Here is a 23778-nt window from a genome sequence, read left to right as displayed (position 1 = left end):
CAGCGGGTTGGAAAATGGATGGATGGAAATGAATAAAAATTGGAAGTAAAAAGGAGACAAACAATATGGTGCTATCAAGAAAATATTGTCTACCTTGTGGACCACAAGAATAAGAGCATCTTTGAATCATTCAGAAAATGTGCTGTAGTATTTTGGGGTGGGGACACGGGTTCAATTAAAATGTTCTTCACCTGATCCAGAAAATGTTATTCTGTGGTGCTGATTTTGTAAGTGACCAAATGTTAGCCTATGTGTTCTAACATTGTTGAGGTTTCTAACATGTGTGGTTTGTCCTCTGTCTGCCATGCATTTACACCAAGTCAACACAGATGCTAAAAAGTACTACTTCAAGTATTACTGAATTTCTAATGCTAGAGAAGAATACACCCTTGGGGATTCATTGTCACCCACTCAGCATATACTGGGATCACTACTCTTCATATGACACAGACAAGAGAATTCTGTCAAGGCAGGACATCTCTCAAAGATGATCTAATGTCTGGTTGCCCTGTGTCATTGATAAAATGACGCCATCAAATGAATTGTGATGTGTGTCGTTTAATGGTCAATTCTGAATTTTTACATGTGTGCATTAGGAAGTTTATAAGTTTGTAATTTATTTTTTACCTCAGAATTGTTGCAGGGCTCTGATGCTGCACTCAATGAAGATCACCATACCAAAATAAACCGAATTGAAACCATCAAAGAGCAGCAGAGCACAAGATAGCAGTCTCTCATTGTTTGTGTGCAGGTTTAGGTACATTGGGTGGCTGGAATGGTAGCACTTGAAATGACACATCATCACATTGAGTGTTCCAAGCACAATCTTGAGCTATTAAATTCAAACTGGGAGAAGCAGAAGTAAAGTTCAATAACTGGGTGATACTTGGATACATCAGTCTGACCCAGAATCAAAGGACATTTGAAGCAATGGGAGCAGGGGATTTCTGGCAACGCATAATTTTTAATAACACTGAGAGTATAATCCATATCACTTATATGCGTCATAAAGCCCACATGTCCAGCAAATATGATATCTTTTAGTGTTTTTGGCACTCAATCAGTGAAACGTTGTAAGGAATTCTGCCAACCATACCTCCGATAATGCTTCTACTCGCATTGCACAGGTTGCAAGGGCTGTTCTGTGAAACTAAAGATTCAAATAAACCCACCATGTTCTCCAGACCTGACTCTGTGTGACAACCACCTGTTTCACTGTATGAAGAGCTACCATCATCAGATCAGTTGTACAAAACACAAAATAGTGAGATCACTAGGATGGTTAAGAAAAAGAAGCAGAAGGCTGAATTAGGACATCCAACCACCCAATGCCCACTTATACAGTATATGTACCTCCTTAAAAGGGAGAGCACTAAATCCCCAATCAAACTGTTTTTCCATATACAGGATAAAAGAAAACGTAAATCTATTAAAAGGTCAAACTGAGTCACCTTCATCACACGATCAAGATCCTTCTGCTCAACGGCTGTGCAGCTGGCATACTACACAGGCATGGAATGAGTGAAGATGCTCTTGATGGTGCTTTAGTAGAAGTTCACCAAGATTTGTTTAAGATGTTGTGCCTGTTTCCATTTGTTGAGGAAGCACATTGCCATGCCCACATCTGCATGGAGAATGGCATTAACAAAGACGATTAATTAGCACAAAATAAGCACAAAATAAAAAGAGTCTGGCAAAGACTGGCATGCAGGCGTGCATGTAAATTATAATAGATGCCTAATACTGGACTGTGATGCAAAACTCCCGCTGTGGGCTTTGGAGAACCACGCCAGGATCCCCTAATAAAAGAGGCCCATTCTTTTGGTTTAATGCCGGCATACAGAACACATAAATAAACGCTTGTGCTTGCATCCCAGCCCAGCCAACTAAAGGAGATGACCACCCTGAGTGATCGTCACCATGAGATTTACTGGGAGCTTTTGTGTGGTTCGCCTGTCACCTGACGTTTTACTTTTTGAATATACAATCCCGTAAGAGAAGCAAACCAATTCACGGGGGAATCCCAGTCCTGAGTGTTGCTTTTAGCAGACGCAGATTTTTTTTTTTGTACTGGTCGGTTTTTCGCATCGCTCAGACCATCCGGAGACCCTGCTGCGCCACTGTCCACGATCGCCTCTTTACAGGGGCTGTAACTGGAGGCGGTAAGCAGAAGCAGATGAGACTCGCTCCCGACAGGCAGCCAGGCACGCGCGCACACGCGTGAACGCGCGTTCCTTGCCCCTTCATTCAGTCTGTCAGTGCACTGTCCTGGATCTCAGCGTGTCCCTCAGCTCGCCGCTCACGAAAAGAACTTCTTTTCTCTTTAAATGAATGCTTCTGCATAATTTCTAGATTTGCCGATTTTTCACGGTAGGCTTCAATTATACGTGACCTTGTTAAATTTCGGGAAATGTAATGTCAGCACTTTGAAAACTGTTAATGTAGTTATGAAATAGTTGAGAGTGGAAATATATACTGTGCCAGGTCACACTGGGTTAGCCAGGTGCCACCGGGTACCAGGTTACACGGTTTAACGAGTTTAGCGGGAATTCTCCAAATCGTGTCCCCGTTAAAGTAACTGAGTCGGAGTGACAACGACCTGCTATTAGAAATGGGGCAGTGGGGAGAGAAAGACATGTCGGGGCATGCAGGCTGCCGCACAAGTCAATTGCAAGACGTGCGAAACGAGCTTACAGATCGAGCGTGGGGACACCGGACAGGCTGAGTAAATGGCACGAGAAAGCCATGCAATACAAGTTACCGAACAAGAGTCGAAAAATAACATTAATGAGTGCTGTTTTGAGAAAGTAAGTAATACCAGACTGATGCGTAGTTTTGGAGAAGTCGTTAAAAGTTTGAAATACATTTGTAAAAGAGGTTAGCAATTGAAAAAAAAAACTAGTAATAGTAATAATAAAAATCAATTGCATATTGAAGGGACTCACACGTCTCTGGTGAACACGTTGGACGTCCTGTCATTCGAAAGCTCTTCATGCATCGTTTATACTGTCTGTAATGTACTAATAGCTTCATTCAGTGATTACAGAGTGGTGAATAAATGCCTGATGAATCACGATCATCCAAATTCCATCAGCCTACTCTTCCCTACTGGACTACAAAAACGTTAGGGTTCGCTTTGCGTTTAGTCTGCTGTGTCTATTGACAACCTTGACGTTAGTATTCATAACTGTAATTAAGTTACAGTGGTAAGGAATAGGATATCACGAACGTATTTTTAAATTATTGTGTTTTATATTATTTAATTATCTGTCTTTTATTTATTTATTTATTTCCCGGCCCAGTTTTCCTTACAATTACCGGATTCGACTCGCATTGGGAGATCGCCTAAACTCAGAAGCCGCGCTGACCGTGTAAACCGAGGTAAAAGTCGACAGGAGCTGCGAGAGAAATGAAATTCAGTGAAGTTTATGAAATGCATTAAATCAGAAGCGTGCAGGGGGAATAATTAATAATACCGCTTATAAGTGCTATAAAAAGGTAACTAATTTAAAAGGTGTGATATATTTTGAAGGCATTCAATAAAACACTCTTAATAACTCTGATAAAAGTTAAACGATCAAATTTCACTGCTTGAAAACGTGATTACGAAGTAAAGAAAAAGTCACACATAACGTATAAAAGTATCATTAAACGAATCCGAATTTTAAAAAAAAGTCACATTTTAAAAAGAAAAATGAAGAAATAGTAAAGTTACGTTGTGAAAATGACAAGGCTGTAGATTTTAAAGGCTTCACATATGTAAATGTAAATTATTTGTAAGGGGAAAAATAATGACAGGATAACAGGGATCAAAAATGTAAAAAGTTGATATAAGATAACACTATATACTTTACACTATATAAAGGAAATGTTAAAATACAGCAAATATTATTTTAGGAAAAAGAAACAGTAAAATGCTCCATTTGATAAAAACATATGACATAGTTTAAAGAAAATCACTGATTATAATAAAAATATGAGATTCTGAATAATTCTTTTCTGACACACCAAACTACTCTGCATAGCTTTTCTTTCCCATATGCCAGTTTTCTTCAGAAACCCCTTAGCAACTGTTATTCATAATTAGGAAACAGACAATGTCAGCTGGAAATACTAATGGTTGCTTTATATGACTGCCAAATGAAATACAGTATTAATGCTTATGCAAATACGTTGGAATCACAGACTGTGATAATAACAACCCACAGGACTGATAATCTGTCCAAAATGAGCAACACACATCAATTTTGATTCTTCTCTCAAATTCACCATTGATGCACCTTCCACCATTCTTTTTGTCTGACATTATGTTTCTGTAGGGTCTTCCAGATAATAGGGCTCTATATGACAAAATGCTGACCTTTTTATAAAGGCGCAACGTTTGTAAGTTGAAGGAAAAATTCAGCCAAATTAGGGGAGTAGCTAGAGGCTAGTTATTGAATGTGTACCTTATTATCATTTCCTCTGTATTAATTTAATTCACGCTTCAGTTTAAACCAACTCACCCTGACAGCATATTGTGCAAGACAGAAACAAAACCTGTGAAACAAACACAAGTTTATTTCAGAATACTAAAAGTACATGCAGATGTCCACAGCCTTTACCTGCTGTTTTGCTCAAAGAAGTGCATTGAGATAATTTTGACTAAGAAAGATCTTTTAGGAAAAAATGCATGAATAAGCTGACTTCTTCACTTCATAGGCTTATCCATAAGTAAAGTTATTGAATACATTTAAAATAATTTAGTGGCATAAGGACCTGAAGTTTATTCCAAGAGAAGTAAGTGCAAAAAATGAACCAATACTGGACAGGAGGCTCATGCAGTCCCAGACTACGATTATCTATCTATCTATCTATCTATCTATCTATCTATCTATCTATCTATCTATCTATCTATCTATCTATCTATCTATCTATCTATCTATCTATCTATCTATCTATCTATCTATCTATCTATCTATCTATCTATCTATCTTGTTCTGTGGTGCTGAAATGGAAGCTAAGGCTTTGGATGAAGCTGTTGATTTACCAGTCAGTCCACATCCTCTCCTCACCTACAGTTATGAGCTCTTTGAAGTGACTACAACAATGAGATTTCAGGTACAGGTGGTTGAATGTGCTTACTGCTCAGGTTACTAGACTTGTTCTCTGTGATTGGGTGAGGAGCTCGCCAATATGGGAGGAACTTTGGAGTAGAACCACAACCTCTCTGGACTGAGAGAAGCCAGTTGAGGTGCCCTAGGTGCCTTCCATGGCAGATGTGAAAGTTATATGACCCAGAAGTGGAAGACTGGGGAGTAGACCCAAGACGTGCTGAAGGGATTACATCTCTCAGTCTCTCAACCTGCAACCACTTAAGGCATGTTAGTCTCATGGGACAGAGGCTGTTCTTGCAGAATTGGATGCAAGGCAGGTGCCAACCTTGGATTTGTTGTGACTCCAATGCAGAGAACACTCACTTATACCAGCTGTACTAGAGTCACTGGCATCTTTAGGATACATATAAATATACACACATAGACACTGTGATGAACTGGTGCACTTACAGGGTTGCTTTCACCCTTGCACTGGATGCTACTGTGACGGGCTTTGCCCATCTGTGATCTAGAAATGGATAAGATGGTTAAGACTTTGCTTTTTGTGTTTCTTTTCAAATGCTGTTATGGTTTACTCTGTTGCAGATCATGAAGTGGCCACAGGAATGGAGACAACACTGAAATAACCACTACTAGGGGACATTCATTGCCACTTACATGTGTTTCAGTTATTTGTTAATTGCCAGTATTTAAATACAATCAATGCAGCAAACTCTGCATTTGTAAATGAAGTATGAATAAAGAAGTATATTGCATACACATTACTATTGCATAATAACGAAACCATTCAGAATAGTTCTGTTAAAGATGAGAAAGGCAAGTAAATTAAACAAGGAATTTATTTAGGAGCAGTGATCACTACTTGTGACAGACAGTGGCGATCAACAAGGACCAGACACAAGAGCACAAAAACAACAAGGCCTAAAGAAGAGCCACCACTTCAGTGTTATCTCCACTTGCATGATCAGTGCAAGACATTTGAAAAGACGTAAGAGTAAAATTTTGACAGGCAAGATCAGGAAAACTGCTGAATTTGTTAAAATATATTTATTTTAGAATTTTTTTGGGGATTAATGCAATACAGGTAAAACTATGAAATTCCAGCTTGTTTAATTAAATTAGAAGTCAGAACGAAGACAAGAACTGCTTGGAGTAAAGAGTTGCAGGCACTGTGACCATTCAGGACAGGAGTGGCATACGTGTGTGCTTTTCAGAATTACCACCCATTACCTAAGATGGATTGCTAAGGACATTCTTTTTATACAGCGAGGCCAGTCATTCAATTACATTTATAATATTAAAAGATAATATACCACATGGAGCATTGCTCGGGTCACTTTAGTACAGCAGCTATGTGAGTGCCTGATTGCCACATAAAATGTGAGTGGATGAAGTAAAGAACTAATCAAGCGTCAGTGGTTAATGAAAAAGCCAAGGGCAAGGTCAGTGCGATAGCCAGTAGTGATAGTATAGCCACTGCCAGAAGGTAGTTGAGATGGAGACGTGTTAACCTTTGGTCGTGGCCCACTGTTGTTTCTCTAACTTCAAGCATGCATTACATTTCACCTACAGGAGGCACCCAACCTTACAACACCTGCTTTTGTTTCCATCCACTCCATTTCTAACGAAGAGGTCAAGAGTGAGAGAAAGTGGGTTAAAGCAAAGGATGCCCTGTTCGATTAATGTACAATTATTTCATTATTATTGTGTTTCTATTTTTAATTAGCATTTGGTTGTTTATGAAATGTTCCCTTTATTTATTGCAGACAGAAGTGTGTTTTTAACATTCACAGTTGGCTGGCGGGCTGGCAGTGGTTAGAAAGCATTTTTATGTTATCTCATTAATCACAGTGTGTTTTGCTCTTGTGTTCTGCTTTCGCTCCTTGGAGCCACCCACAAAATGGCAGATTGCAACATTCATGATATTCTTTTGTTTGCTTAGGTTTCTCAGGGATCTGCGCCTCAGTATGGACTGCTTAGAAAATGAATACATGGACAATAATGGACAGTGTCACCCATGCAGGACCTGTGAACCTGGACTAGAGCCGTCCAAGGTGAGCATGTCAGTTGCTCTTTTTTCCAGGATGTTTTGTATGTTCATTTAAAGAACTAAGTTTAAGAAATTGTAACTGTTAGAGATGTAATCTACACCTTTTTTCACACTCTCAGTAGGCATCACCTTGTGTCAGTTGCTTATTATCCCCTATCCATAATATGCCAGTACAGTATCAGGCTGAATCCTTAAGTCAGGCCCATACCTTATTAGTCGTTAGCCCAAGACAGCTTGTCTTTTCCTTTGTGATGCTACATTATTTAATTATTGGACATGTACCATTATTGTTTGAAGGTGGAACATGAAGATTTCCTAGTGGCTGGCTTAAATGATCGATCAGTAAACTGTTCATTTTGGGTGTTTTCATACCAGCTTTATCTCTTTACTTTGTTCTCTTACTCTTAGTTCCATTTTAATTTGTCTTGTGGTGCTTTTTATCATCGTCCCTGACTTTGATTTATATGATTTCTCATTCTTTATATGATCTAAGATTGCCAGTAAATTGAGTATGTCATAGTAAAACTAATGAATGCAATGAGAGGCAAAGGTGGCAATGTCTGCACTCAACATAAATGTGGCTGATGGTTTAAGTGGCTTAAATATTCAGATGTTGCCGTAAGAAGAGCAAGTAACAAAATGGTGATGGTGTTAGAACTACAACTGAGCAGATGAGTGCAAGAAGCTTGATAGATTTGAGGCTAGTTACAGCATAGTGAGCAGCCAGAACAGAGGTGAGAGTGAAGAGATGAGCCTGAGCAGCAGTGAGACCACAGAGGTATGTGAGGAGTACTGGACATAAGAGACTGCTGAGATGGGTGTGAGCTTTACTGAGAGTCATTAGACAAAGGAGATGAATGTTGAGAAGTAGTGACAACAAGAAGATGAACATGTATGTACGACACTGAGAAGAAAGTTTGAGTTTTACTGAGAGTCATGAAACAGTCGAGATAACTATGAGAAGCAGTGAGACCCTAATGGTATACAGTATATGAGAAATAAAGGGCATAAGAGACTGAAAAAAATATACATAAGCTGTACTGACAAATTTGAGCAAGCAGCAGGGAGACATATCTGAGCAGTAGGGGACATAAGAGGAAAAATGGTATGTTTAAGCTTCACTGAGAGTCATGTGACAGAGGAGGTGGAATGTAAAAAGCAGTAAGATGAAGGATATTTATGTGAACAGTGAAGGACATAGGAGACTGTCAAGACAAATATGAGCTGGAGTGAGAGATGTTAGACCAATGAGACAAGTGTGACAGCATTAAGACATATGTGAGCAGTACAGGACATAAAAGACTGGTAAGATGAATGAGATCTTCTCTGAGAGTCAGGATACAGAGAAGGAAAGTTTGAGAGGCAGTGAGACCAAGGAGATTATGTGAGGATTTAAGGACATACAGTAAGGGTGTACTCACACTGGCAATGCATTCTGCGCCCGAGCACGTTTGTCTGCATGTAACCCTGCAAATTCTAGTTTATTTGACTAGTGTGATCACTCCATGCAGGGCCAACCGTACCGTGCCCTGGCTTGCTTGGAAAAGGTAGGCCTGAGCATGGTTCAGTAGTATTCAGGAAACAGTGTGATTGCTAAACATGCACAGAAAACAGACATGAAGTCAATGATGCAATAAGTCAGATAGTGCGATTCTTATTTCATTCAGTATCATTTCAGTTAAAAACAGGTTTTTTTCTCACCTTACACATGAACGTGAATTGTAGTTGGCAAGAAAAGATGGAAATTCTTCCCTTAATATAATTTGTCTCAGTAGTACTAGGGTGTTGTACCGTGTTAGCCATTATGAATGTAGATAAAAACCAAGCAAAATGACACCTTTTATTGGCTAACTAAAAAAGATTACAATATGCAAGCTTTCGAGGCAACTCAGGCCCCTTGAGACTGACGAGATGAATATGACTTGCATTGACAAATAAGAGATTGAGATGTGTGTGAGCTTGAAAAAGGTGGAAGTCAAGTTATCTAAGAGAAGTAAGACTAATTAGATTTAATTTAAATGGGGCCCTGAGGAGATGAGAGAGAGAGATACACTGATCAAGGTGGGACTAAAGGGATAAACTGAGCTCTTGTGATAAGGAAAGATGAGTGTGAGCTGCTTTGTTAGAATTGAAACTGATGACTTTTTGTGAACCACACTTCTAAATGAGACCATGAGAACACTGGAGTGAGCTACACTGATGAATTCAAAACTAAAGAGATGAGTGTGAACTCCTCAAATAGAAATGTAACTTGTAAGTATGGACTGTACTTTCATATGAAGCTGAGGGGGTATACTCTATGTGAACCTAATAGATAGATGTGAGGCTGTGATGACAGTGATGTTATGGAGGATTAAGTGTGAGCTTCACTGATAAACGCTACACTGAAGAAATAAGTATGAGCAGCTTTGACAGAAATGAGGAACACTCTTAATTTGCAGCCTTGGTGAATAAATAAAAAGACAGGGAGTCAAACTACCTAATTGTAAAAAGTAATTTTATAAGCATGTCATTATTAGAATAGAGTTTAAAAGAACTAAAACACTTAATGGCAGATTTGAAAAGAGGTTCAAAAGCAAATAAGTGACAAATATTGCTGCTGAAGTACAAAGGAATCTGGTAGTGCAGTTCTTTGTATTGTACTGACACAATGTAATGTCTCTGTCTATTGCAAGTGGGCACTGTGTACTGTTGTCATCACAGGACATTTTATTATTAATTTGGCAGATGTGTTTATCCAGCATGACTTACATGGTCAGGTTTACAATTGCTTACAGTACATATGCTTTACAGTTGGAGTAAAGTGACTCACTCAGGGTCCCACAGTGAGTCAGATGCTGAGAATGAACTGGAAGCCTCATCTCTTAAGTCCAAAACTAAAACCAATAGGCCATTATGCCTACCAATTTATGGATGAACTCCATAAGTAATGACAGGATATGGACATGGTAAAGAATTTCAAGTCCAGGTTTAGTCTATTGTTTCTGTGAGCAGAGTTTACAATCAGAAATATTTTAAATTTAATTTAGTTTGAAGTTTCCACAGGTGTGAAAATGCACAGGTGAATATCTTTATTAGCGTGTGCTCTTGTAGGTGCCTGTGTATATATGTCCGAATAAGAAGGTGCTGCTGTTGTGTGTTTGTAGTAATGCAGAAGTGTTACTGTCAGTGTCTGTGAATGTGTCTTTGTGTGTAATTAGATGGGATTGTGTGCGTGTGTGTGTTTGAATTAGTGCTTTTATCTGTGAGTACCAACAGTATATGGTATGACATTTGAGGTAGTATTGCATGCTGTTAATGCTAAATAATAGCATTCATTACAAAATAAGGATAGCTGAATAAAATAAATAAAAAAGAGAGGCTTGATTGGTTGAGTTTAAATACTTATGCACATGGATGTGCATTTGTATAAGAGGATGAAGATAGTGTATGTTTTTACATGTTTATATTTAGTTGCAGTAGGTCAGTCAGTCAGTCATTGTCCAACCCGGTATATCCTAACAAAGGTTCACAGGGGTCTGCTGGAGCCAATTCCAGCCAGCACAGGGCGCAAGGCAGGAACCAATCCCGAGCAGGGTGCCAGCCCACTATAGAACATACACACACCAAGCACACACACTAGGGACAATTTTAGGATCGCTAATGCACCTAAAGTGGATGTCTTTGGACTGTGGGATGAAACCGGAGCTCCTGGAGCAAACCCACGCAGACACGGGGAGAACATGCAAACTCCACGCAGGGAGGACCCGGAAAGCGAACCCAGGGCTCCTTACTGCGAGGCAGCAGCACTGGTGTGTACATTATTTCCTATGAATTTTAGGTACATGTTTAAATATGTGCATGTATATATGTTGTAACCATAAGAGAGTGACACTAAGCTCCAAACCACAGACACAATATTGCCCAATACGATTCCAGGTTCAGTAAAAAGGTTTTTATTTACCTCCAACACCTTCTTTACAGAAATACCAGCCACATTGCATAAATATAAATGCTCTCCTTCCACCTCCCAAAGGAGCCTATCTTATAAATCTTACCCAGAAACTGCTTCCAGTGTCACACCCAGGTTGTCTGGAGCACTTCTGGGTTGTGAGGAAACCAGTGCACTCCTCCACTGGTAGAACCCAAAGACCCTGACAGGACTGTGTTTCCGGACTCCAACTCACATGCCAGCCTGTGGTGTCCTAATCGGGTTCAGCCCTAAGGAATACTGCCACCTGTTGTGTGGGGAACTAAACTGCCACAAGTATGCCCGTTCACCACTTCATCCATTATGGTCATCTGTCTGGGCAAGAATCCATCCTTTATCCCGGCCAGGATGCCTGTCCTCCCCCTATGGCCCCTACAGTGTGTATATCAAGTGTGCGATTTTGCCCCATCGTCTATATTTTTAGATTTAGCAGATGTTTACTACATATCTAAGACTTTCTTTTAAATGTGTGGGCTTGGGTATGACAGTACAGTATCTTCTTTATGTATAAAATGCTAAGGGTTGTCTGCCTGTCACCTGTGAACCACCGGGCCTTTAACCTTGATCTTGGCCTTAATGGAGTGCTTATGACATGATACGTGTAACTCAACCCAAGAATTGGAGGTGTGGGCTACTCCAGCCACATAATTGGGCTTCTGGTACTTCTCACAGCAAGCAGTGCTGAAGCCAGGTTAAATGACTGATGGGAAAAGAACTGTGGCATGGGCACGCATCATGGCTAACAGAAAAATAACTTGCTGACAGTGAAGCATATTGCACAGGCTCACTGATCGTTTTCATTTCAAACTCAACTCATACATTGCAAAAGGCAGTCTTACATTAGGGCATGGACAAGTTGGACGTATCCTTGGTATAGTGAACCTGGGTGTTGTGTTATGAAAAATATATATATATATAATTACGGTATACAGTGTTTACTGCATGCATTTGTGGCCTGGCACTGGGTTTAGTGCTGCTGTCTCTCACCTCCAAGGTTCAAGTCTCTACTGACTCACAGTTTGTGTGGAGTTTCCATGTTCTCTCTGTGTCTAGATGAGTTTTTACTTGTCTACTTTAAATTTTCCCTTTTCCCAAAGTTTTATGGGCTAGCTTAATTGGCAACTCTAAACTGTCCCAGTGTTTGTGGCCCTGGGTGTGTGCTTGAGTGTGCCTTGCCATGGAATGAGTTCCTGTTTGTTTCGGCTCAGCTTTTTCATGATCATGAACTGGATTAAAAAGGTCCAGTGAGTGAAAGGATGAATGGATATGTAAATAATTATACATGTCTGAAAATGTTTGTGTGCATTGCTAAACATCAGTATTAGTGTGATAATGAGCTTAGGAAATGTGTATGTCAACATCTGTGCACGAGTTGAATGTTATAATCCATATTTATGTAGTGTTTCCTTGTGGTGATAGCACTGTAATAATGCTATATGGAAACCAGAATCCACGTCCCAGTGCTCCCTGTGTGGAGTTTATGTGTTATCTCTGTATTCATTTCTTCCAGGTGTTCTGGTGTCTTCCTGCAGTCTAAAGACATACAAGTTAGGTGAAATGGCATTAGAACGTTAGAACATTAGAATATTAGAATAATCTAGACGAGAACAGGCCATTCAGCCCAACAAAGCTTGCCATTCCTATCCACTTAGTTCTTCTCAAATAACATTGTGTAGTGTTGAAAGTGTGTTTAGATTATTTGTGTGTGAAAGTGTCAGTTTAAGGAAATGTGAACCTGTGCACGAGGCACATATGTGATTTGTGAATGTGTCTACATAGTAGTGCTGTACATGTATGAGCATGTGAAAGTGTCTGTTTAAATGGCTGTTGTGCTGTCTACACATGTGGTCTTGTATATGTGTGCATGGGTTTCAGTGTCTGTTTCTGAACCTGTTTACCTGGTACATGCTGGATGTATTACACATGTGATTTGTTTGTGTGGATATGTGTGTATATTGTGAATATGTGTAGTTATATCTTTTTAGAAGAGCTGTTTACTTGTATAAACATAGTGATGTGATGCTTGCCTGGCAAGAGGTTGTCAGGAAAAGGAATAAGTTGGCACACAAAGACACACTCACAGGTTATTGCAAAGAAAATCTCAGTGACACCATCTGTGGAAGGGCACCACAGAGGGAGTAGACCCATTGACTAGCACTGTCGCTCCATGGCACAAGACATTGTATGGTCAGGCCCAAGGGGTAGCATCTTTGTTGTTTTTTTTTTTGATTACTTGGTTTTGTTTTTTACCTTGCCCTTTCTGTTATTTGCTTCTATTATAACATGTTTTTTTTATTTTTCACCTTTAGTCTCACATTTATTGTAAAACTAGTAGTAGCAGCAATTGTAGACCTAATAATCATATTGTCATGTGTACAGTGTACATTAAAATTCTTACTTGCATGTCCAACCAAAATGCAACACTTTCTGGCATCATGAGTATATTAAAATAAAATGAAAAACATTATTGTAATTAATGAAAATCACAAATTAGCTTGCTCATATTTTTATATGAAGCTTTTTAGTACATGTGGTACACATGATATTTACATGTGTGTTCATGTATAAATGTGTGTAAATTGATTTTTCAGAAACTGTTTACTTGTGTACATGTTGCTTATCCTGTAAATGTTTGAGTGTGCATATATTTTGTATTTATGTGTATTTTGAGCTGACTACCTGTGTACATACAATGTATGGTTCATATATGATTTTATGTGTGCCTGCACATGTTTCTCTGTGTGTTTTGGAACTGCTTAACTGGGTGAGCAGGTGTTTTTCTTTATGTGTGTGTGAATGCAGTCAACCATTTACCTGTGATTATGTCATACACATATGATTTGCTGTGTTTCTGTATATGTTTCAGTGTGAGTAATTGTCCATTTGAGGAGCTGTTTACCTGTAAACATGTGTTTTCTCTCTTTTAGTTAAGTGTATATATGTAAGTATTTACTGTATACTATATGTCTGTATAGTATACACAGGTGGTAAAAATGTAGTTAGCAATGTTTCTGGGTATATGAGAGTGTGTGTGTCCATTTGAGAAGCTTTGGTTTCTCTGTGTATATGTGATTAAACACAAGTTTGTTGAGCTGTTAAGTCATGTACATGTTTGTGACACATGTGACATCTATGTATGTTGTGGCCTGCAAGGGGGCACTCCAGCTCTCCAAACCCGACACAGACAGATGTAGCCACAAGTTCAGCAACACCACATTTTCATTTTTCTGTGGGAAACGCTTCCACATTTATTTCCCACCAATGCAGCACAGCACACAGGCACAACAGTTACAATAAAGGACTTTCTTTTTCTCATTCTCTTCCTTTCTCTCTCTGTCTCTTGTCCACTTCCACTCCTCCCAGCCAGCATTGTCTTCGTCTTCCCAACTTTGGCTCCTGGAGCAGTGGCAGCGGGCTTCTTTTATCCAGTGCCCAGGAGTACTTCCATGGGCACATTAGGGTGGTTCGGAATCACTTCTGGGTGAGGCAGAACCCCAACCAAGTAGGGCTCCATAGTCCCTGCAGCACCCTCTGATGAGGAACCAACAGGGCTGTGCCAAATTCCAACTCACATGAAGCTCTGTAGCAATCCGAGGCACTGCTGCAACCGAGTAGGGGAGGTAATGCCTTCTGTCTACTTTCTACCCCAGTCCTTCCATTATTAAGACGTCCTGGCCAAGTAAGGACCCTGGCCGTCTGCCACAGTGTATATGTTAGTATATGGGTATAGTTGATTTTTTTTTCCATTTATACACTGTGACGGGGCTCATGCCCAGCCGGGATGCACAGGAAGACAGGAGGATGACTCATTCCTCCTCCAGACTGCGAGGGGGCGTCCGCCCTGGTTGTATTGGGGGCCACGGGTACAGGGTTTGGAAGCCCAACCCTGTAGGGGCCTGTGGTCACCGCCAGTGGGCGTCCCCCTGCCTGAAGGACCCTGGACCCCGGACCCCAGTACTTCTGCCACACCAAGAAGTGCTGGGGGGAAGAATAGAGGGAACACCCAGAGTGCTTCTGGGAGGACAGCCGGCATTTCCGCCACACTGGGGAGTGTCCGCGGAATTGCCGGTGCACACCTGGAACACATCCGGGTACAGATAAAAGGGGCCGCCTCCCTTCATTCGAGGCTGGAGTCGGGTGGAAGTAGGACAAGGTGATAGAAAGAGAGAAGGAGGCGGTCCGAAGAGGCAGAGTGGTTGGCCTGGACTTTGGGGAAGATTGGGGTTTGTGGCACTTGAAAATTGTAAATAATAGTGTAAATAAACGTGTGTTGGGTGACATGAGTGTGTCTGCCTGTCTGTGTCCGAGCCAGTCTCCACAACACATGTACTCTGTATATGTCTATGTATATGTTTATGCAGATTTTCTCTGAATGTGCAAGAACTAAGATGGATGGCTGACAATTTTGTAGATCTTAATCAAAATAAAACAGAAGTGCTGAGAGCTGGCCCTGCAGCCAAAGCTCTTATTGGTTTTGAACTTCTTGGGTCTCTCGTGGATTTTTCCAAACCATAAGTTCATGATTTTGGGGTTATTTTTGACAGTAACCTCTGTTTTGAGAAATAGATTAATTCTGTGGTCAGGAGTTGCTTTTTCCAGCTTCTTCTTTTAGCCAAGGTTAAGCCTTTTTTATCTCATAGGGATCTTGAAAAAGGTACTTATGCATTTATCTTTTCTTGGTTTGATTACTGTAACTCTCTGTATTACGGGAATAACAAATTCCTGATACACAAGTTGCAGTTGGTTCAGAATGCTGCTCTTTTTTTGTTTGGGGCAAGAAAGTTTGATTGTGCATCTCCCATTTTAGCCTCTTTACACTGGCTGCCTGGTAGTTTCAGAATTGATTTTAAAATTTTGCCACTGTGTTTTTAAATCAATGCAAGGGTATGCTCCTGCCTATTTATCCAAATTGTGTGTTTTACACCAACCATCCAGAGAGCCTAGATGTACTGGTCTGTTGCCACTTGTTGTTCCTTATACTAAGTGTAAAACTATGGGGGACAAGGCTTTTACAGCTGCTGCACCTCGTCTGTGGAATTCTTTACTTAATTGCATGAAGGAGTCTCCTTCAATTGATCTGTTTAAAACTAGATTGAAGACCCATTTCTATTCTCTAGCTTTCTGTGACCTTCAGTGGCTTCCTCCTCTTAGTCACTTGTTTCAATTTACATGCTGGTTGTATTGTGTTTTATTTTATTTGATTTATGCTTACTGTATGTTTTAATGTAAAACACTTTGGCTACAGCATTACTGATGTTGTTTTAAACGTGCTGTATAATTAAACTGACAATGACATTAAATTGACATTATATTGTAAAGTAAGCAAAAATGAGACGTGCAGAAACGGTTGGAGTGAGTCTCAGGTATGTCATCCCCTGTTTATTATTCAGGTTGATGGAGTTTGGCAGAATTAGAGGCACAATTTAGTCAAAGAGCAGTATGTTGCCTCTCTGGTCTTTAGGTGGAACCGATCTTCTGAGTTCAGCCATTTACAATGATAAACTGATGAGCATAGCAGTAGGTAGGGAGGTCTCCAAAGTCAGGCCATCCATCTTCAACCAGGTTGATGACTTATGGATTGTCATGCAACCTTCCTGTGTTCCTTTTAATTTTTTCCCAGCCAAGCAGTCATATTCCCCTATAAGTGTATAGCTATGCTTTGTGCAAATGCTTGTGTATGTCAGCAGGTCTTCCAGTGAATGAGGGACAATGACAAAGAGACATCCTCGCAAAATGATCAGCTACTGAACACATAGCAATATATTCATTTAGTAAAATTCTTCATTTTCACTCAATGTGAACCTTTTTATCTAAGAAAAACAAACAAACATAGGGCACTATGTCTAAACTGTTTCCAGTCTTGAACTGCATTTGCACATAACTGGCTCTTGGTAAGAGTTTTGTGGACACGTTTACTGAGTGCCAGGGAAAGTGCCTGCCAGCCTCCTGACTGCAAACAGAGAGGCATCAGAAAGTGATTTACCACCCCTGGAGCATAAAACGGTTGTTCCCTCCGTCTCTCCTAAACTGAAACTGAAAGCACTGAATGAAGGCTTCTGCTGCTCCTGCTGTCTGGTGGGGCACAGGGAATGCTCCCGTCACTCTGGGCATGGCAGCACAGCTGGTATGAGAGTGAATGAGTGACGTGTGCGTGAGTGTTTTTGGGCGTCTCTCTGCAATGTCCTGACACCTAGGTGCGGGAGGGCGTTGCTCAGTACCTGCACGGTAGCAGTAATTGATGGCATTATTGTCTGCTGCATACCAAGTATTGCGGTTCCTGTATGTGGGCGGGTGAAATGAAGGCATTTCCACCTTGTCTAAGCTGTAATTAAAATCATTGCACAACAACTATAGGCAAATTTTGTCATTAGAAATTATATCCATTGTTCGTTTCCTTTTTTACTCTAATTCACAATGTGGTTACTAAGTGCAGGTTTGCACAGAAAGGAAACTCGCAACATGCCAATCTTCAGTAAACTGGAACGATTAAGTGTAGCCCTGCTTCGAGGGGGCGCTGCCAGTTTTTTTTTTCTTCCCGCCTCATCTTAAACCCCACCATATAATGAAGGCAGGTGTGAAAAAAAGCACGGAGAAGATACGAGAGGGGTTGGAGAGAATCAGCAGGGGGTGCTGCAGATTCTAGCCGTGCCCTCCCTCAGAGGTGGGGCACTCTGCCAGCTGTGTGGATTCTGCAATGTCATCAGAATTGTAATATTGTAAGCACAATGTAAGAGTAGCACTATATAAAGTAAAAATGATCTATAAAGACATTGAAATGATACCTCCTTGGTGCTCTTCATCTCTCTCTGCCTTTGTCTTCTATGCCCATCACTACTCTGTCTGCTCTTTTTTTCCTACAGGAGTGTGGATATGGCATGGGGGGTGATGCTACATGTGTGAGCTGCCAGCCAAGGCGCTACAAGGAAGGCTCAGGATATCATGGCTGTAAACCTTGCCTGTCCTGTGTGCTTATCAACCGAGTTCAGAGGAGCAACTGCAGTGCCACAAGCAATGCTCTTTGTGGAGATTGCCTGCCAGGGTAAGTGCTAAGTTATGGGGTGGAAAGGCAACCCATTTTACTTGATGTGCCTTTCTTTGACTTCATTGTTAATTGGAATCCATTCTAGTGATGTAAGAGTTTACCTGGACATGAAAGAGTAAGTTGGGACATGGAAAAAGAAGTTATAGCAGCCTAGTCAAAGAGCATCATGAACATATTTAGGTTTGGGTTGCCTCTCTTATTTGTACAATGCCACATTACTCTCAGAGGGGAAACGATGGGACATATGCTGCACTGCAGCCACTTAATCTATGGGGCTAACCTTTAGCTGGCATGATGAAAGTTGATAGACAGAAGGAATCAGTAATTTTACTTCATTTAAAATATTGTGTAGTCATGAATTGAATAATGGAAGCACGGAAAGTAGAGGTAGGAAGCTCCAAGTCACATTTAGGGCTTTAACATACAGTGTCAGAGCTCACCATGTTGTCTTCTTCTAGCTCTCTGCCCTCCATATGTGTGAAAGTGCATATGTTTAAAGTCTTGCCTTGCTCTTTATTTAATCAAGATTTACTCTGTATAATGCCATTTCTGTGATGCGCCAATGCCCTTTACATGCACAGTGCAACACTGCTTCTATACCTCAAGCAGTTGACTCCCTGGGGTCCCTTCCTGTGCCATGTGGTGAGTCTTATGGTTTTTTATTTGTCCAATTAGCATAAGGCAGTTGGCTGCCTCCTGCTGGCACCTTACTTTCTTTCTCATGGTACTTGATGCATAGCTTCAAAATTGCTTCAGAGAAATGCCATCTTGTTACATCTCCTCTCTTCAGAGTGCTCAATGAGACACTACTTCCTCTTCCTGGTGAATGTGAAATGTGCTGCATAGTACTACAACCCAGTGCTTCCTACAGAATGGCACAACTCAGATAAAAGTGCTGGGAAAGGTCAAATATTAAAAATTGACTGAATAGGCAACATGGAGTATCGTCCAAGGCTTTGATGATCAGGCAACAGTGTCCTTTGGCTGTCATTGACCTTGTTCACACAAGACACTTACAATAAAGACATCAACATAGGTAAATATTTCTTTATATTATATAATTATTATAATGGATTCTCTACAGCAGGTTCTACATTGCCTATCTCAGCTCCTGCAATATTTCCTTGCAGTTCTGGAATCAGCTTAGTTGCTTTTCTCTTGAGTTTCTCTAGTGCTGCTATGTCTTCTTTGAAATATGGAGACCAATATGGATGTTGTTGACTGCACTACTGACTACATCAACTTCTGTATGGACATTGTAGTTCCAGTAAGAACAGTAAGCTGCTATGCTAACAAACAAGCCATGGATTCCAAGTGACATCAAGGGCCTTTTGAACCAGAAGAAAAGGACTTTTAAAGGCGGTGATCAGCATGAGCTTAAGTGCGTGCAGAAGGAACTCTGAGTCCAGCTCAGGGCAGCAAAGGAGCAGTACAGGAGAAAGCTGGAGCAGAAGTTGCAGAATAACAGCATGAAGGAAGTGTGGGATGGGATGAAGATCATCACTGGCTGCAGCTCCAAGTGGGGTGCCACTATCGAGAGAGATGTGGAGAGAGCAAACCAAATGAACAACTTTTTTAACAGGTTTGACCACCCTAACCCACTCTCACCTCGGAGTACTGCACCCTCCACCCATCCTTCTGCTGATACCAGCATAGGAGAGAGTTTACCCCAACCCACAATTACAGCAGCCCAGGTAAGCAGAGAGCTGAGGAGACTTTGTGCCAGCACAGCAGTGGGTCCAGATGGAGTATCGCCACGACTGCTGAAGGCCTGTGCGTTGGAGCTGGGGAGTCCTCTTCAGCGAATCTTCAACCTGAGCCTGGAACAGGGGAGAGTCCCGAGGCTTTGGAAAACATCTTGCATCACCCCAGTCCCAAAGGTATCACGTCCTAGTGAGTTGAATGACTTCCGGCCTGTCGCTCTGACGTCGCATGAGATGAAAACCATGGAGCAGCTGCTGCTTCACCACCTGAGGCCACAGGTCCGCCACGCCCTTGACCCTCTGCAGTACCAGGAGAAGGCGGGAGCGGAGGATGCCATCATCTACATGCTACACCGATCCCTCTCCCACTTGGGCAAAGGCAGTAGTGCTGTAAGAATTATGTTTCTGGACTTCTCTAGCGCCTTCAACACCGCCCAACCTCTGCTCCTCAGGGACAAGCTGGCAGAGATGGGAGTAGATTCATACCTGGCAGCATGGATCGTGGACTATCTTAAAGACAGACCTCAGTATGTGCATCTCGGGAACTGCAGGTCTGACATTGTGGTCAGCAACACAGGAGCGCCGCAGGGGACTGTACTTTCTCCGGTCCTGTTCAGCCTATATATATCGGACTTCCAATACAACTCAGAAGTCCTGCCACGTGCAAAAGTTCGCTGATGACACTGCTATCGTGGGCTGCATCAGGAGTGGGACAGAAGGAGGAGTATAGGGACCTAATCAAGGACTTCGTTTGATGGTGTGACTCAAACTATCTACACCTGAACACCAGCAAAACCAAGGAGCTGGAGGTGGATTTTAGGAGACCCAGACCCCTCATGGACCCCGTGATTGTCAGAGGTGACTGTGTGCAAAGGGTGCAGACCAATAAATACCTGGGAGTGCAGCTGGATGATAAATTGGACTGGACTGCCAATACTGATTCTCTGTGCAAGAGAGGACAGAGCCGGCTATACTTCCTTAGAAGACTGGTGTCCTTCAACATCTGCAATAAGATGCTGCAGATGTTCTATCAGATGGTTATGGCGAGTGCCCTCTTCTACGTGGTGGTGTGCTGGGGAGGCAGCATAAAGAAGAAGGACGCCTCACGCCTGGACAAACTAGTGAGGAAAGCAGGCTCTATTGTAGGCATGGAGCTGGACAGTTTGACATCCGTGGCAGAGAAACGGGCGCTCAGCAGGCTCCTATCAGTTATGGAGAATCCACTGCATCCATTAAACAGTATCATCTCCAGACAGAGGAGCAGCTTCAGCGACAGACTGCTGTCACTGTCCTGCTCCACTGACAGACTAAGGAGATAGTTCCTCCCCCAAACTATGCGACTTTTCAATTCCACTCGGGGGGGTAAATGTTAACATTATTCAAAGTTTTTGTCTGTCTGTATACCTGTATTGTTATTACTCTTTAATTTAATATTGTTTTTTGTATCAGTATGCTGCTGCTGGAGTATGTGAATTTCCCCTTGGGATTAATAAAGTATCTATCTATCTATCTATCTATCTATCTATCTATCTATCTATCTATCTATCTATCTATCTATCTATCTATCTATCTAAAAATGCAGACACAGGTGAAAGCCTCACTTGTGTGTTATGAAGCTTAACCGTAACCTCCTTTGATTGGTACTCCTCACATCAAGCTATTAGACTCCTTAATTTCTTTTATCAGCTTAAAAGTCCTCTGAGGAGTTCCACCTAATAAAGAACTACTGTGAGTTTCCTTCTGTTGGAGTGGGATTCCAAATCAGGAGACTAGCCTCGTCAAACAGCAGTGCCACTTACTGTGCCACTGTTGCAGAATTAATACTAATTAATTAATTATATTAAGTAATTAAGGTCTTTAATAATAATATTGAAACAACATCATCAAACTTGCTGAATCTTGTTCCGTGTTACTGGGTGCCAGAGCCGTTGGACACAAAGCAGGAACCCAATCTAGAAAGAATGCTAATTCCACATCACTCTCGCCAGTTCATAGAATTGCAATTTAAACTAATAATGATGTTTTTGGGATGTGGGGGATAAACCAGAGAACCTGGGAAAAAATCCACGCAGGCACTGGAAAAATGTGCAGACTTCACACAGAAAATTGCAATAATATCTGCGTCCATTCATCAGAAGAGGGAGCCTTCCTGAACATCTGCTTAAGCGCCCTCCATTAGGTCAGGAGTTTAATTGGGAGCTTAGTTACAATGAACACCAGTAGTAAGCATGGACTCCACTTCTTTTTTGTACCATTCTTTCTGTTTTACCTTCGGCTTTCCATCCATACAGTCTCTCTTACTATCCGGTACCCTGCCTCTGAGCATTTTCAGTATACAGTAACTGCAAGTGAGAATCAATCACAGCTAACATGTTTATTGGTGTCAGGCGCCTCGTTAACTTGCTTCACACTAATTGTGAGACGCCTGAAGCATAGGCAGTAGTTCAGCTTGGCAATTTTTTTTTATCTTATCACTTAAATTAACTGGCTTCCTAAATTAAGAACAAAAAAAAATTAAATGTGAATGAGTTGTATGGGCAGTGCCGTTTGCTGGCTTGAAGCAGTTCATTTCACAAAGGTTGTTTCTCACACACTCTTCTTCTTACAGCAGTCTTTCTTATCTTCCTCGGCTCCTTGCCCCGATGTAAGGGGGCTGGCTAAAGGTAACACAAGTCTGTTTTGCAGTGGTGACTGTCCTGATCCCTAACTTTCTTGTATTATTTTATTCCACCAATGAGTCTTACTGCTGCTGGTCAGGTGAAGAATGTCACAATGCAAATGTAATGTGTGCAGAGAGTTAATGTGTTCTGCTTGCCTTTCTGTTCATTCCCTTTTTTGTTTTGCCAGCTTTTACACCAAAACCAGGATTGGGGGGCTGCAGGATTTGGAATGCATCCCTTGCACGGCAATGACCTTGTCCAGCAGCACGCCGCAGTGTAAGGAATTGCTTTTAAATCTTTGCTTCCAGGCAGGTGTCCAGTAGCAGGCAGTGGTGTGTAAATTGCTGGCGCTGCGCCACCAGATTGTGTTGCATTGCTGAGTGAAAATTAAACCAGGATAGAATTAATTTGGACAGGCAGGCCCCATTCATATTAAGGTAAACAGCTTGGGGGTCAGAAAGTCATTGTCTATGTGCCCACTGGCCCTGTTGGACTTGTCAAAGATTCAATTGAATTGTACATCTCCTACTAGGCCTATGAGCCTGGACAGAGAGGATTGTGCAGATGCAGGCATGAGGCAGCAAGACAAAGTAGATTTCGACCCAGTAGAGGATTGGGGGGTTGGAAGAGACGGGCAGGTAGGAACAGCCAAAAACATTCAAAACAAATTTGGCCCCCTGAGGACCTGCTGCCAGTTCCTTACCGCTTTTTCTCCTAGATGCACACCGAGGGCCACTTCTGCTTTTCATTACCTTTTTGCATCTCTCAATTAAATTCTTTGCTTGTCTGGATGCTTGCAGTGTTTTCCTTTCTACTTTGTGTTCTGGCTATCTGACTGGAATGCCAGCCCTTTGTGTTTTTCACTTGTGGGGCAGTGGACAGAGCTCCTGCTTCGATGAAGTTTAGACTCAGACAAATGTGAAGAGTTGGCATGTTCTCTCTTTGTCCTTTTACCCCCCATTTTGTTTAAACATGGGAACAAGTAAACAAACATATGCTTTATTCTGGCAACTCTGTAGTTCCATGAGTTGTTTATTAAGAATGGGTCACTGAGTTTAAAAAAAATAAGGTCTGAGGGATTGACTTTTAACTCCCTGTGCAGTGTAATGCTTGGATTTTAGTGGTTGTTGGTCCTTATCTTGATGGTAAAATGTAGTGGGTGACTGTGCATGTCCTTCACATGAGTGACCTAGTGAACGAGAGTGACTCAGTAAAGTATTTTATATGGTGTCTATGAAGCATATTCACTCCTTAGAG

At 41.4% G+C, this 23778-nt stretch overlaps 1 protein-coding gene across 1 annotated transcript in view; it reads left to right on the top strand.

Moving 5' to 3' along the window:
- The first annotated feature begins 1520 nt into the window (after positions 1-1520).
- Positions 1521-23778, top strand: part of eda2r (ectodysplasin A2 receptor) — a 62826-nt gene continuing 40568 nt past the window's right edge. The window contains exons 1-4 of the mRNA XM_051934506.1: positions 1521-2370; positions 7039-7150; positions 17977-18155; positions 22709-22797. Coding sequence (XP_051790466.1) covers positions 7064-7150; positions 17977-18155; positions 22709-22797 — 355 coding nt within the window. The 5' untranslated portion in view covers positions 1521-2370; positions 7039-7063. The remainder of the gene's footprint in view (positions 2371-7038; positions 7151-17976; positions 18156-22708; positions 22798-23778) is intronic.

The sequence above is a fragment of the Erpetoichthys calabaricus genome, chromosome 12 (assembly GCF_900747795.2).
Source record: "Erpetoichthys calabaricus chromosome 12, fErpCal1.3, whole genome shotgun sequence".
Taxonomy (NCBI): Eukaryota; Metazoa; Chordata; class Cladistia; order Polypteriformes; family Polypteridae; genus Erpetoichthys; species Erpetoichthys calabaricus.
Note: the sequence above shows the minus strand (reverse complement) of the source record. Positions and strands in the feature narration are given on the sequence as shown.